Genomic DNA, 15,807 nt, shown 5'->3' with positions numbered 1-15,807 from the left:
CTGGCCCAGCCAGAGATGCCCTCATTCTGTGAGTGAATAAATTAAAAAAAAGGCTGTGTCTAGTTTGCCTAGAGGGAGTGCCAGTCCTGCTCTGACCATATATTTACATGAGGACTATCTCCATCTTCATAATGACATCCAGCATGACTCCTCACCAACTTCCTACTTCTAAACTTCAAACCTTCCAAAACTCTCCAATCTGAATCCTTACTTGCGCCAAGTTTCACATCACCCCTGTGCTTGCTGTCTAATACTGAGCTAAAAATTTTAAATCACAAATTTAAAAGAGATTATCATTAAAATTCAACAAAGAACTGCAGATGCTAGAGACCTGAAACAGAAACAGAAACAGAAATTGCTGGAGGAACTCAGTAGGTCTAGCAGCATCTGCGGAAAGGAAGCTGGGTTAACATTTTAAGTCCAGAGACTATTCATCATTCCTGGAATCTTCTGTACTAGCCTTACAGCACCCTGATAAAGTTGTGCTCCTCCAATTCTGGCCACTTGAGCATTTCCTACTGGTACCACTTCACAATGTTGGGGGCTGCACCATGATCTGGAGTTCTAGAATTTACTCTCTAAACTGCCCCACAGCTCACTGCTCATTTAAGGTGCCCCTTTGAGCCTTCCTCCTTGTCCAAGCTATTACTCATCTACCTGCCCTAACATGAGCCAACTCACTTAGAACCAGAGGGAAGCAATAACCCAAATTAGCAAACCCTGACATCAATCCACATCGACCCCGCCCCTACAGTACAAACCACGCCCTTGAAATACAAACCACGCCCCCGCAATACCGACCGCGCCCCCTGCAATACAGACCACGCCCACACAATACAAACTACGCCCCTGCATTACCGACTGCACCGTTGAATATAGACCACGCCCCTATAACACAGCCCCGCCCTACAACGCTGACCACGCCCCTACAACACGCCAATACAGGCCACGCCGCTCCAGCACAGACCCCTCCCCTCCAAACAAGGTCCCACGGACGCAAGTCCCGCCCCTACACTGAAGGCCCTGCCCCCTCCATTTCTAGCCCCCGCCCATTATGTCTGACGTTCCCTCCAAGTCCCACCCCTATCGGGCACACCCGCGCCCGTAACGGGCAAAGCCGCGCCTCTTCCTCATAGGCCCCGCCCCATAGTTATGCCGCGCCCACCACTTTTCACGGGCCGTTCACCTTAGGCCCCGCCTTCTCCGTGCGACGCCCCTTGCAACGTCGCCAGCGCCGCCAATCGCCCCGCCCCATGGCCGACGCTCCGCCCATCATGACCCGTCCCGCTCCCCACTCTCCTGTTTCTACACCCCCGCCCCCCCCCCCCCCCCACCGTGGGCTAAGTCACGCCTTTTGCCCTCGCCCCGCCTCCCTGCCCAGACGGTGGCCTCAACGGCGGCCCCGCCCACCATGTAACCCCGCCCCCCTCCCTCGCGCCCCGCCCCGCCCCTCCCTCCCTCCCTCCACAAGCCCGGGATCAGGCAGCGCGAGTGGGCTCCAACATGGCGGACAGCGCCAGCGAGAGCGACACGGATGCGGTGGGCAGCTCGTCGGCGCTGCCGCCCTCCAACTCATCGGCCGCCTCCAAGGCCGGTATCGTGATCTCGGCCTCGAAGCTGGAGGAGCTGAGCAACCGGCTGGCCTCGCTGCAGCAGGAGAACAAGGTGCTGAAGATCGAGCTGGAGACCTACAAGCTCAAGTGCAAGGCCCTGCAGGAGGAGAACCGCGACCTGCGCAAGGCCAGCGTTACCATCGTAAGTGAGCCCGAGGCCCCGGGGCCGTGGTGTTTCTCTCCCCTCCCCTCCCCCCGGTCTGTCTGCACTCCCTCTCCGCGGGGCCTAGTCCCCCCCCAGCCCAGCCCAGCCCCACCTGGAGTCTGCTGCTGGCTGACCATTGAGGGTTAGGCCACACGCTGGGGCCGGGGCCGGGGCCGGGGGTGCTGGTTTGGGCAGGGCATGGCAAGGGGAGGGTGGTACAAAGGAGATCGCAGGACCCTCAGTGCTCTGGGTGGTGGATGAAGCAGCGACTCTGCAAACCCGAGAGGGAATGGATTGGTTTGTTGTTAACGCATCTGTACCTGCCGCAACCCCCCCCCCCACCTTTTTCTAAAAAAAAATGCAAATTCCACAGATTTATTTCTCAGTTGATGTTCTGTCCAAATTCGGTGGATGATCCTGCATTCCTACTCGCTGTAGGAAATAAAACCAGCAACAGGTGCTTCCAGGTTTTGGTGTGTTTTGTGCCATGATTTCGGGGCTGTGGGAAATCTTTAATAACGTGCTGATTTGCCCCCAAGTACTTCTGACATGCCATGTCGACGATAAATGGCCCGACTCTCATGTTGCAGTAAAGGGTGGTTGCCACTTGCAAATGTTTTCGTTTTTTTCTTTTGAAGAATGAGAAGCTGACCGTGGTCGGGGTGATTTTCAAAGTAAATAGCTCCCGAAAATCTAATTGAGAGGGGTGGTGCCTGTAAACTGTGTTCCTTTGTTCCTGATGGTGTGAAATCATAACTGCGGGACTTGGAGCGATGAAGATATAATTCACCATTTGAAGCATCGTGTTACATTTGTAGGGGCCTCCATTTTTTTTCGTTGTGGTCAAAACGTAGCTGCGTTTTTCCGCACACCTTCTGCCCCGTCCCCTCTACTGGGTTTCAGATCACATTGTGCCACTTATGATTTCAAAGGAATCAACCTGTTTGGACTGGAGGGATTAAAGAGAGTGAAATCTTTAATTCTTAAAGAGACATGGTGTTTGAGGAGTAAGGAGGGAAAGCTGCTGATTTTTCAGGAGTTTTTTTTATTCAGAAAGGTGATTTGAAGTTTGCATATTTTGGTGAAATGTTTTCAGTTTGCAGCAGTTCATTGCTTACTGTACTGAGATATAGTATTGATGGTTGTAAATTGCTGAATAGACAGTTGATTTGAATATATCACAAAAATGGTATTAAGACCTTTTTTTTTCTTGTCAATGCACTAAACATTTGACACAATTTGGTATAATTCTTTGCTTCTCATAAATATAAATTGGAGGATTCCCATTCACTTTCATTGCCCTTTTGAATGCAGAATTATAATGACAAGCTAGTGCAGAAACACTTCCACTGGGACAAGTTATTTTGTGCGACTGGTCTCAGCTGCTCTACGTGGAACTCTTCCTTCTCCTTCATCTAACTTGGAGCTTCCCAAAATTTCAGCTTTAAGGTTGCAAGTTCTTCGGCAGCAGTGGTTTCCAGAGAGCACGAACAGCTGAGCACCTAATAGGCACCTGCATTCAGAGCCAGTCCCCCTGCCTCTCTCTCTTCTTCCACCTGCACCATCCCTTCTGATTTGAGAAATCAGATTGAGTTTTCTCACTTAAATGTGAGGGGTAAAGTTTGTAAAGCACTGATGTAACACTGCCTGCATGTCGTCTTGACGGTAGTGTTTTGGATAGTGCTTGCACTGAAACATGTTACTGTCTACTTAACACAGACCTAAGCCATTTTGGAAGAGTGTGGCTTAAGATTGATCAGCAACCCACTAGCTAGCAGCGGGTAGCCAGCTGAATCCAAATTGATTCAATGTAAAGGCTTGTTAAGGCCCTGTTGCTGCATTGACTGGAATTTCCATTTGGCATTGCAGGCTGCCAAATTTGTCCTGATCACTCTGGTGGGCTCAGGTGGGGGGGGGGTGGTGGTGTTTACAGTAGATAATATAAGGGAGCGCTTGGGTGGGGAGTGGAACTTGGAACTCTGAATTAGCTCCGATGTCCGATTCTCCACCACTGATAGCTCTCAAGTCTACACTGCTCAATAGAAGTGAGCTGGAGTAAACTTGCAAGGGAAATGTTATGAATTGAAATATTGAAATGCACGAAGAACACCCAGAAAGATTATCATTTTTTTTTATAGCTACGTACAAGCATGAAAGACAGAGACCTGTTGGAATCTTGCTTCCCTAGAATCAACAGCTCCGAAGAATTTTCTGTGGATGTAATGGTCTAGAATATTGTCTTAGTCCTTCCCCTATCTCCATTTAACATTTAATCTTTTCAGTTGAAGTGAGATGCAGACTGCAATCAAAATTGGATGGCGGGAAAATTAATTTGTCCCAGTCCAACTATTGTAAAGTATTGAAAACAATTAGTTTATTGGAATAGAAAAGCTGGATGTACAGGGAAGCTATTAATACCAGAATAATCTTGGTATTCTGCAAAAGAATAGTCGTGTCTGACTTGTAACAATTCAAATGCTGATACAGCAGAATATGTCACCAAAATGGAATTTTTAGTGCTGTAAAATTTGGCTTGCACTGTGTGTTCTTTGATAGGATTTTAAAAAGTTGTTACCTAGTAGAATTGGACATCTTTTAGTTCCACCACTGACTAGTAGGAACGTTTTTTTTCTACTCATGAGATAACCAATCTTCTTGTAGTTTGCCAGGCTTGATGATTTGCAGACCAAGAGAATGTCAGTGTGACTTGCTAGAGAAGATGAGAAATGGGGGGAAAAAGTGGCAATTAGCAAACATTAAGTCAGAGTTGTATAGAATGGAAACAGATCCTTCAGTCCAACTTGTCTGTGCTGACCAGATATTCTGAATTGATGTAGTCCCATTTACCTGCATTTGGCCCACATCCCTCTTAAACCCTTTAATTTATGTACCCATCTGGATGTCTTTTTAAATGTTGTAATTGTACGCACTTCCACCACCGCCTCTGACAGCTCGTTCCCATCCATGGACCAACCTCTGTGAAAATGTTGCCCTTAAATCTTTTCCCCTCTCGCCTTAAAGCTCCGCCCTCTAAATTTGGACTTCCCTACCTGGAAAAAAGACATTGACTTTTCAGCCTATCCATGTCTCATGATTTTATAAACCTCTAAAAGGTCACCCCTCAACATCTGCTCTAGGGAAAATAGAGTCCCAGCCTCTTGAGCCTCTTCCTGTAGCTCAAACCCTCCAATCCCTGTAATATCTTTATAATTCCTTTCTGAAAATTTTCAAGTTTAACGACCTTTCCAAAGCAGGGAGACAAGATTTGAATGTAGTATTCTAAAAGTGGCCTCACCAATGTCCTGTACAGCTACAACATGGTGTTCCAACTCCTGTACTCATTGCACTGACTAGCGAAAGCAAGTGCGTCGAATACTGCCTTCACCACTCTGTCAAGTTGTGCAACAGTTAAATCAGTGACATTGGATATATCACTTTCTATGGGTTTAACAAGAAGCATGGTGAGAAAGTTATTCTTCAGGTTTCGTTGAGCTTGACTTTTAGTTGGCTAACTGTGCTCCACAGAATTTGTGATTATTATGCACAGACTCGTTGTTATCAAAGGTTTGGGGGTGGGGTTGGTTTTGACAATTGTGGATTTCACTCATGTTAACATTAAGTGTGAATTTTATTTGGAGGAATGAGAAAATAAGCAATATCAATTTTGTGTTATTTCTTGTATTCCGGTATTGTTTGTGAATGTCAATGTGCATTTGGCCGTGTTTTCTATTTAAGTCTGTCTGGATACACAAAACTACTCACCTGTAATAGATGACTTTGGAGAACCCTGTCAAGGAGAGTGCTGTTTGGCACTCTATGCTGACCGTCTTAAAGTTGTTTCCAAACATGGGAAACAAAGTATTTTGAACAGAACCCAACTCCATGTTTTTGTTTCCCTTTAACTTGAGTCATATGGTTTCCTTGCAAATGCACAGTGGCTCAGTGGTCAGCACTGCTGCCTCACAGCACCAGGGACCCAGGTTTGATTCCAGCCTGGGGTGACTCTGTGTGGAGTTCGCACATTTTCCCCATGTCTATGTGGGTTTCCTCTGGGTGTCCCGAGTTCCCCTCTCAGTCCAAAGATGTGCAGATTAGGTGGGTTAGCCATGGGTTGGGGTGGGGTGGTGAATCTGGGTGGGATGCTCTTCGGAGGGGCATTGTGAACACAATGGGCTGTATGGCCTGCTTCCATGTTAGGATTCTGATTCTGTGCAGAAATGTAATGTTAACAGCTGTCATACAGAAAGCCCCTTCACTAATGCCCTCATCAACCATTCCAATTTAAATTTGCCCTTAGTACTGCTGTAAGCTAGGAGGAAAGATGGACAGTATGGCTTTCATTGAATAGACTGTGAATAACAACAAATGATTGAATCCCATTTGGCTGAGCAATCCAGAACCAGAGCCTTAACATCTCTAATGCAGCGGTTGTGTTTTTACCTCTGTCAGGTGTTCTGGGTTCAAGTCCTATCTGCTCTGGTGGTATACAATAGCATCGCTAAACAGGTTGATTTGAAAATATCCAGGCCAAGAACATTTTGGTTTCCTTGCCCAGCAGTGTTGGCATATGTGTTCCTTAAATTATCCCAAGTTTAAAAGCATAGTGTGGATTTGTTGGGCTGACAGGCCTGTTTCCACCTTGTAGGGAATCTAATCTCATCTATCCATTGCAAAGCTTCCTTAAGTTGAGACGAGAACTGTGAACAAAGCCCTGTCCTAGTGTGAAACTGTTTGTCATTTTAAGAAAAATGGTAGCTACCTGATTTTCTTTTCAGTGTTAATTGACCCTCAGTCTTTTTAAAACATTTTTTCAGTTTTTTTTTGAAATGTGTGACAGGTATGAGCAATTTGTGGTAAAATGAATCCAAACTTTTATGTCCAGTGCAGCTGATCTTAATATGGAAAAAAAAGAATCTCTTAACTAATTCCATCTATTTGTGTTAATCATTCTGGACATCTTGAAGGAGAATTATGTCATGGAACAATGAACTTTGAACCCCAGAACTACACTTGAGTGAATAGAGTTGTAAGCAAATGAAAACTGAATTACTGGTTAATTTTAGTTGGTCAGTGAAAACTGTCCTTTGCTAAGATAAATAGCTGAGGTGTACCACTTCCAATTTTTTTAATGCTAACCACCAATTACCAACTGGAATCGAAAATGTTTACTTAGCTCTTCAAACACACATTTTCTCTGCTGTCTGAATACTAGATAGTTTATTCTGGGATTTTGCTAAAAGAAATGAAATTGTGACTGTAGATACTTGTTTTCAGCATCTTGGACCACTCCTGTTGGCAAGCACTTGCTTCATATATTGGCAGGTCTCTGCCTTTACCTGTCTAGTATTTTGATAATTTGTGATGATTTTGAGTCAACAGAAAATGTTTGGATTTTTGTCTTATTAGTTTTATCGTGTGTCCTGATGTTTGTAACTTGTGAAGTATTTATTCTAAACATTTTTGTGGTGTCATAAAGTGTAAGTAAATGTCAAATAAATGAATTGGTAAACAGGAACAAGGATGTCCTGTATCTTTACAACAGTTCGCCAATTATTTCTTTTTAAGGCTCAGCGGTGTTGTTCAGTTAAGTTGGATTCTGAATTGCTGAAATGGTAACAGTTGCATGTTAGTCTGGCGTAGCTACTAAAGATTTCAAATATACTATTTAAGCAAATGCTTAGCAATGTTAGCTAATTTTCTTTGCACTGAATATTGACTATTAAATTCATATGGACAGTAGATACAAATACAATCCACAAGGTACTTGTGATTGAGTTGAATGATTTGGCAACTCTCAAGCATGGAATGTACACGGTGGAGATCTTGTATATTAAAAAAGTTGGACCTTTTTTTAAACAAGTTTGTGTGTAAATTAACAAATAAAGAACTATCAATGCATTGTAGGAATGTTTGGTTTGATCATGGGATAACCTCTTGTAGGAAGGACCACTTCATGTTCCTAACTTAATCTTTTGTCTATGGCTTTAGACCTCTAGTCCTACCATCAATCAATTTCACAGATTGGCGAATGTGAGATTGTGTCCATGTATCTTGAAGGGATTAAGAGTAGATGTGCTGTAACTTTGGGAAAACCTTTAAGTTACTGTCCAGCAGATTGTTGGAGCATTAGATGTCTGGTATTAAATTGAAATAAAAATTGCTGTTGAAGGGTTTCTATTTTCTGCAGATCAGTCATTAGAGCAGTAGAGAGTGGCAAGTTGGCAGCTATTAGAGAAGGAGGCACATTGAATTAAGAGATGATGGATACTGCAAGAGATAGTTGATGTAACGGATGAAACAGTGGTCGACTGAATTGTGTTAAAATGATTTTGCTGATTGAATACAAAACTTTGTGGTACGGAGGACATGTTCATTTGCCCAGGATGTAAATGGGAGCCCCTCAAGTTTGTGCTTCAATCAGGTAGTGACTCATCTGTATCTGAAATCTATTCACGTGCTCTGGAGTGGCCACTCTTAGCCCACTTGTCTAATGCACATTTCAAATAAAATTGGTACACTTTAATTCAGTATAGCTCCAAACCTTGTGGGAGAGTGTTCCAGGTTTTTGCGATACTGTTTGATGAAATGCATCCCAAAGTCACTACTGAACAGTCTTGTGCTAATTTAACTTTTATACACTCTTGTGGTGGACAATCCTATTTGAAATAGTTTCTCCAACTTCCCTCTTAATTCTTTTGATAACCTTTTAAAGTTCTTTCCTTTTGGGCTCATCCCTAAGGAATTTGCAAATCCTTGCTGCCCTCCACATCGGGCTGCATGTAATCAACAGATCTTGTGGAGTTAGCTTAAACATATTGAAGTTTTAAAATTAACTTTCAGCCAAGAATGGAAAGGGTTCCAGAGTGCATGGTGGTGTCCCTGTCTCTGAGCTAGGAGGCCTACGTTCACATTCCACCTTCATGCAAACATCATTTAAGAGGATGATTTTTTTAAAAAAATCCAAGAAATGGTTCACACAGCCTCCAGGATATCTAATCAATGAAGACTAGAGAGAGCATTGTTGCTAGACTTATGTGTTTGCATTTGTTGGACTTAATATAAAGTGAACATTATAAAAAGAAACATTGGATTTGGGTGGAAAGGAGTATCTTTATCGGTGTCTCTAGACCAAAATGCAGAATGACCTGTTTCAGCCTTGGGCAAAATTCCTAAACAAAAATGACAATTCTTTGTTCTTATTGGCTGTTATATATGGTGGAATGGTATGTCCTAAAAATTCTGCTTATCTGGCAAGCATCAGTTTGCAAACTGAAATAGATGTTTGTAATAAGGCGTGGAACGAAAATAGGACTGATGTCAAGACGGATTTTATTATATCAATGTTGCTGTTCTAAGTGCATTGACACTGTGATAGCTGTCACCAATTATGATGGGATCTTCCTTGCTTATATGCAATATTGGCTAATTTTGAGTTTACTGTTGCATTTCAGTTTTCCTGACTTAGTATCTTGTAGCTTGTCATGATATACCTTCTTTTTGTGACATTAAATGTATGCTGTTGCAAAACCAGTAATCGTGTTGAAGTGAGCTCCTCCACCTCATCTTGGGAAAAGGAGCAAATGATGAAAATTGTAATGTATGGAAGCAGATTTTTATCCTATGTGAAAGTCTATGAAATGTTCATACATTACGTAAAAAGCGATGTAGATTTAATACTTCTTTTAACATCTGTAACATAGTTCTCTTGGCACTGGGGAGAAAAAGTAATAAATTGTTGACATTCCACCCTGATGTGTACCTGTTTTTTCGCTGATGTTTGTTATTTTCTAAGTGTTAATGTATGCAACCTTGTCTCTTGTCACAGTAAAAATGCATGTTCTGTTGTGGCTGGATGTCAATCAAATGCTCCACAAGGCAACTATGATCCTACTGTTCACAAATTATCTTGTAAATAGTGGGAATGCTTAATGTCCTGCTTACTGTACTGTTGGGGAAATGTCCCTCAGTTTCAAGCTGGCTAGCCTGAGTTTTAAAGAAATGATAAGAATGTAACATGGTCATTGGCATACATAATAATTTGCTATCATGTGCCACCAATGTCAGTTGCAATGGCCAAGAAGGTCATCTTGCACTTCTTGCCATGAGCAAGTTCATTATCAATTCAGTTCACAATTTCAAAGAATTCAATGGTTTTCAAAATATTTTGCATGCTGTGCAAATTAAATAATAACTTAGTGTTACTAATTTTCTTCTTGCTGATAGTGCTTCTGTGCCAGCCCCCTTATAAGCAAATTGGACTGTACAATTCTGATTTGTTATATTTACCATTTTTTATTGGGTAGCAGTAAGATAACCAACTCCATAACTTCCAGTATATGGCCTATAATTTGAGTCTATGCCTTGTGGATTTGTAATTGCATTTGTAAGACTGCAAATTTTGAGGTGCAGGTGTGTAATTTGAGAAGCTGATGTTTAACATTGCAAACAAGCTTAGGATAGTGTGTCCAGGTTGTAATACATTGTATAAAAAGAGACCCTCAAGTTTGTCCATGAAATCAGTCTCCGCTTACTATTAATTACTGTATCTCCTATTGCAATTCCTAAGTGTTAGTATTTGTGGGCTGTCTTTCCCTTCTTCCCTCCCCTTCCAGATTAATGTTTTTCAGTGTATTTCATTTGATGATGAGACATGATTGAGTCTCTTGACTGATCTGGAGGGATTGTATGTAACATCAATTGGTGTGGTTTCAACCTTTGGTGTGGGTGCTGAATTGTCTACAATTGGTTTGACTGTGCAAAGGTTCAGACCATTGGATTGGAGGGAGGTGGCTAATCCTCCAATGTTGCATTGACCTGTAGAAACAAAAGTACTTTTGGGTCCGGTGACTCTTCCTTAAAACATTAATTTTGATTCCTCATCGCGGTTGCTGCCAGACCTGCTGAGCTTTTCCAGCAACTTCAGTTTTTGTTTGATATACAGCATCCACCAATTTTTTTAGTTTTTATTTATGAGTAAAATTGGTTTTACTTGCCATCCAGTCCATTTTATGCCTAATGTCAGTGTTTGGTCTTAACTTCAGATGACGAAAAAGCAAGTACACTATCTCCAACACTAACATTCCTTATGCTGAAAATATTTAAGTACCCTTAAATGTGTCTTTTTCTGGGGCTCAGAAAAAAATGAAAGTCATCGCATTCATCATTTGCAGTTTCTTCATAGAAATCAATCCCTTATATTAAAGCCTGCTTGTAATAGTTTCTCGTTGAACTGTAGAATGACTGAAATATATTTAAACATTCCATTGTCACACTGTACAAACTGTCATTTGTAAAGCACCTGTTCATCACTGGGATAATAAGGTTCAAGTTGCATCCCAAATAAGAAATACCCTGTTTCTCTCTGGATTATGGTTAAAAAATGTCATGTATTTTGTAGATTTGTTACTTTCGGAGGGTCGGTGTGGGCTTGTTGGGCCGATGGGCCTCTTTCCACACTGTAGGGAGTCTAATCTATAGTGTTGTGACTATGTAGCTTGCCCTGGAAAGCAAGTAAAAACATGAACAATGTTGTCATGGGTTCACACAACAAGGAAGAGGTGATCAGGTATGTGTAGTTGCCATAATCTAAGGTTTCTGATGTTCTTGAAATATACTGCAAATGAGAAGCTAGATAATTCATAACTTCTACTTTTGAGTCTCTTGGTAAATAGTAAAAGATGTTTACTTGATTTAGATTTCTGAGTTTAAGACACTGTTTGACATGGATTGAAATACAGTCATAGTATTTTAAGCACTGCTTCAAGTTCAGGTTGTAAGTTTACTCCCTGAGCTGGCAGGTTTGTTTTCAGATGTTTCGTCAGCATGCTGGATAACTTCACCAGACGGGAGCAAACTTAGAACCTGAAACTCAACCTGAGCTACAAATCTTAAAAAATAAACTGCTTCATGTATTTGAATATCACAGTACAACTAGAATTTCTACAATCTTAAAAGTCAGTGACTAAATGTCCATCACATAGCAGTGATATTTGATATAATGTGCATTCAGGAGTACAGAGTTGTCCCAAATACTAAAATTCCTCAGTGTCACATTTTCCATGTCTTACATAATCAGTCTTCTCTTTTGTCAGTTGTAGCATATTCTACAAAAGGCTTTTTATTTTGTAGTAACTGATTACTAAATAAGAAATCCTGGTACTTCTTAAAATCAATTTCTGTAAATCTTTAATTTCCCCCAACTCTTCACATGAATTCATTTGAATAACAGGTTACCTTTTTGAGGTGAAGGAGAAAGTATGAAATTGGACAAGACAATTGCAGCTATAAGTGAGGAGCTTGCATCACCGGCAGATCTTGACAAAATGGGAAAACGGGCACTCACCATGTCTTTTTTTCAAGAAGGTAGATGTCGTTTAATGCAACTGAAGCCAAGTCAGAGTGCACCTTTCAAGATTTTGTACTCAAAAAGCTGCCACACAGGAAAGGATAATGAGGGTGTTGTGAAAGCTGACCACCAGTGGCTGGAAGCTGTTGCCGGAGCAAGCAATGTCTGAATCTATTAGCTAGAATAATAAATTGGAAAATAATCCAGCACTGTCTCTGTTCAAGACTCTGGTTAGGTGTCATCTATAAAACGTCAGCCTGCAGAATGCTACAGTTCACCCAGGCTGCTTCGCTATTAACTTCCTAACCCACTATCTTCTCCACCTAAAGAACAAAAACAGCAAGTTCACTTGCAAGTTTCCTTCCGAATCCCACAATGTCCTGATTGGGAAACATATTGCCATTTCTTTCCTGCCACACTGAACTCTTGCTCAGTGGTTAGCACTGCTGCTCAGGGACCTGGGTTTGATTCCAGCCTCAGGCAGCTGTGTGGAGTTTGCATGTTTTCCCCATGTCTATGTGGGTTTCCTTCGATTTCCTCCCACAATCCAAGGGTGTGCAGATTAGGTGAGGTGGCCATGCTGAATTGCCCATAGTTTTCAGGGATGTGTAGGTTAGGTGCATTGGTCAGGAGTAAAATATAGACTAATAGGGTTGGGTGAATGGGTCTGGATGGGTTACTCTTCGGAGGGTCAGTGTGGACTTGTTGGGCTGAATGGCCAGTTTCCACATTGTAGGGATTTTATGATTCTGAGTTTTGCTGTACTTACCCAAGTGGACTGCAGTGGTTCAACAAGTTAACTTGCTAAAACTTTCCCATGTGGATGGGCAACAAATTCCTTGCCAGCACTGCTCACAACCCATGAAATAATTTTTTAAAAAGTAGGAAGGATTTTTAGGTGTATTTCTGTTAATTTGCGAAGTGCATCTTTTGGTTTTTAAAAATCCAAATGCCTATCTGTTGTTCAGAGAACCCATAAAATGACAAACTTGTCATTTAACATGAACTGGGGTGCTGCTATTGGAATGCATAGCATCATCCAAGATTAATTAAACATTTTGACTAATGGAAATGAGTCATTATTTAAGTCAAGGTCAGGTTATGTGTGACGACTGGAGTAACTAAATCCCCAAGTAATCTATTGTAGAATGCTGGCACATCAGTGACTTATTCAGGTGAATTTTATAAACTTTAACATGAGATTAACCAAAATTGCATTTGTGTGGAGTTAGAGGTAACTTTGTGCCCTAGGTTACTTATTGATTGGGACTGAGGTGACAATCTGCTCTGATTGCAAAATGTGACAACTATCTTTTCTGTTTTTTAACCTGTATAAGAATGACTTAAGCGAAGAGACAGTTGACATTGAAAGTTGCAGTTTTGTTTTAGAACAAAGAAGTTTACAGCCCAGGAACAGGCCCTGTTGGCTCTCCAAGCCTGAGCCGATCCAAATTCACTGTCTAAACCTATCACCCAATTCCTAAGCATCTGTGTCCCTCTGCTGCCCCCCCCACCCCCATGCATCTGTCCAGATGCACCTTAAATGAATCTACCATGCCTGCATCTAATACCTCTGCTGGCAACACATTCCAGGCACCTACCACCCTCTCTGTAAAGTATTTTCTGTATGTATCCCCCTTAAACTTTTCACCTCACCTTGAGCACGTGACCTCTCGTTATTGAGTCCCATAGTCTGGCGGGGGGGGGGGGGAGAAAAAGCTTATTTCCATCTACCCTGTCTATACCCTTTATGATTTTGTAGACCTCAGTCAGGCCCCCCCCCCCCCCCCCCCATCTCCTTGTTTCTAATGAAAACAATCCTAACCTACTCAACCCCTCTTCACAGCTAGCACCTTCCATACCAGGTAACATCCTCGTAAACTTTTACTGCACCTTCTTCAACGCGTCCACATCCTTTTGGTAATGTGGTGACCAAAACTGTACACCGTTTTCTAATTGCTGCCAACCAAATTCTTGTACAATTTTAACATGACCTGCCAGCTCTTGTACTCAATACCCTGTCCGATGAAGGCAAGCATACCACGTGTCGCCTTGACCACTCCACCTGTGCAGTCACTTTCAGGGTACAATGGACCTGAACTCCCAGATCTCTCTGCTCATCAACTTTTCCCAAGGCTCTGCTGTTCACAGTATAGTTCGCTCAAGAATTAGATTCCCAAAATGCACCTCACATTTGCCTGGATTGAACTCCATCTGCCACTTCTGTGCCCAACTGTCCAGTCTATTTATAGTTTCTTGTATTCTTTGACAGTCTCCATGCTTTCTACTACTCCACCAATCTTCGTGTCATCTGCAAACTTACTGATCATACCAACAGTGCCCTCTTCCAGATCATTGTGTATCACAAACAACAGTGGCCCCAGCACTGACCCCTGTGGAACACCATTGGTCACCTTTCTCCATTTTGAGAAACTTCCTTCAACTACTACGTCCTGTTACTCAACCAGTTCTTTATCCACCTAGCTAGAACACCCTGCACACCATGTGACTACACTTTCTCCATTAGTTTACCATGGGGAACCTTATCAAATGCCTTACTAAAGTCCATGTATGTGACATCTACAGCCCTTTCTTTATCCATCAACTTGGTCACTTCCTCAAAGAAATCTATTAAGTTGGTAAGGCATGATCTCCCCCGCACAAACCATGTTGCCTATCACTGATAAGTCCATTCTTTTCCAAATATAAATAGATTTTATCCCTCGGTACCTTCTCCAGTGACTTTCCCACCACTGACATCAGGCTCACTGGTCTGTAGTTACCTGAATATCCCAACTACCCTTCTTGTACGGGGTACAATATGAGCAACCCTCCACTCCTCTGGCACCTCACCTCTGCTGAAGGATGCCACAAAGATATCTGTCAGGGCCTCTGCTACTTCCCCTCTCGCCTCCCTCAGCAATCTGCGATAGATCCTATCCACTCCTGGGGATTTGTCCAAGTTAATATCCTTTAGCCTACTCAACATATCTTCCCTCCTTATGTCAACATGATGCAGAGTAAACAAACTTCTATCTCTAATCTCAACATTCACCAAGTCCCTCTCCTTAGTGAAACCGAGGCAAAGTAATTATTGAGAATCTCGCCCATTTTCTCCGGTTCGAAACACAACCTTCCTTCCTTATCCTTTAGTGGACCAACCCTTTCTCTAGTTACCATCTTGCTTCTTATGTAAGTATAAAAGGTCTTTGGATTCTCCTTAATTCTGCTCGCTAAAGTTATTTCATGACCCCTTTTAGCCTACTTGACTCCTTGTTTAAGATTGGTCCTACTCTCCCCATTATTATTACAGGGCCCGTTCTGTACTTAGCTGCTTGGACCTTATGTACGCTTCCCTTTTCCTTTTGGCTAGTCGCACGATTTCTCCTATCACCCACAGTTCACGAACCTTGCCTTTCCTATCCCTTGTTTTCTGGGTCAATCCTGAACTGTTTTAAAATGAACAGTTGTCCTTCAAGGACAGATGAAGCATTTGAGGGTTTGTGGGGCTTTGAAACTCAGAAGTCAGTGGCAGTGGGGGTTATTGAAAATTTTTAAGTTGGTGGATCAATTCTTGTTAGACAGGGGAATTGTGGGTAAGTGGAGATAGATAGATACAAATGAGGAATTCAGAAGAATCTGACCCACCAAAGCCGTGATCTTCTCGAATGGCGGTGCAGGCTGTTGGCCTGCATGGTCTCCTG

At 42.4% G+C, this 15,807-nt stretch overlaps 1 protein-coding gene across 1 annotated transcript in view; it reads left to right on the top strand.

Moving 5' to 3' along the window:
* The first annotated feature begins 1,468 nt into the window (after positions 1-1,468).
* ccdc6b (coiled-coil domain containing 6b) overlaps positions 1,469-15,807 on the top strand; it is a 68,699-nt gene continuing 54,360 nt past the window's right edge. Inside the window, exon 1 of the mRNA XM_072557879.1 lies at positions 1,469-1,755. Coding sequence (XP_072413980.1) covers positions 1,504-1,755 — 252 coding nt within the window. The 5' untranslated portion in view covers positions 1,469-1,503. The remainder of the gene's footprint in view (positions 1,756-15,807) is intronic.

This window comes from Chiloscyllium punctatum, chromosome 38 (assembly GCF_047496795.1).
Source record: "Chiloscyllium punctatum isolate Juve2018m chromosome 38, sChiPun1.3, whole genome shotgun sequence".
Classification (NCBI taxonomy): domain Eukaryota; kingdom Metazoa; phylum Chordata; class Chondrichthyes; order Orectolobiformes; family Hemiscylliidae; genus Chiloscyllium; species Chiloscyllium punctatum.
Note: the sequence above shows the minus strand (reverse complement) of the source record. Positions and strands in the feature narration are given on the sequence as shown.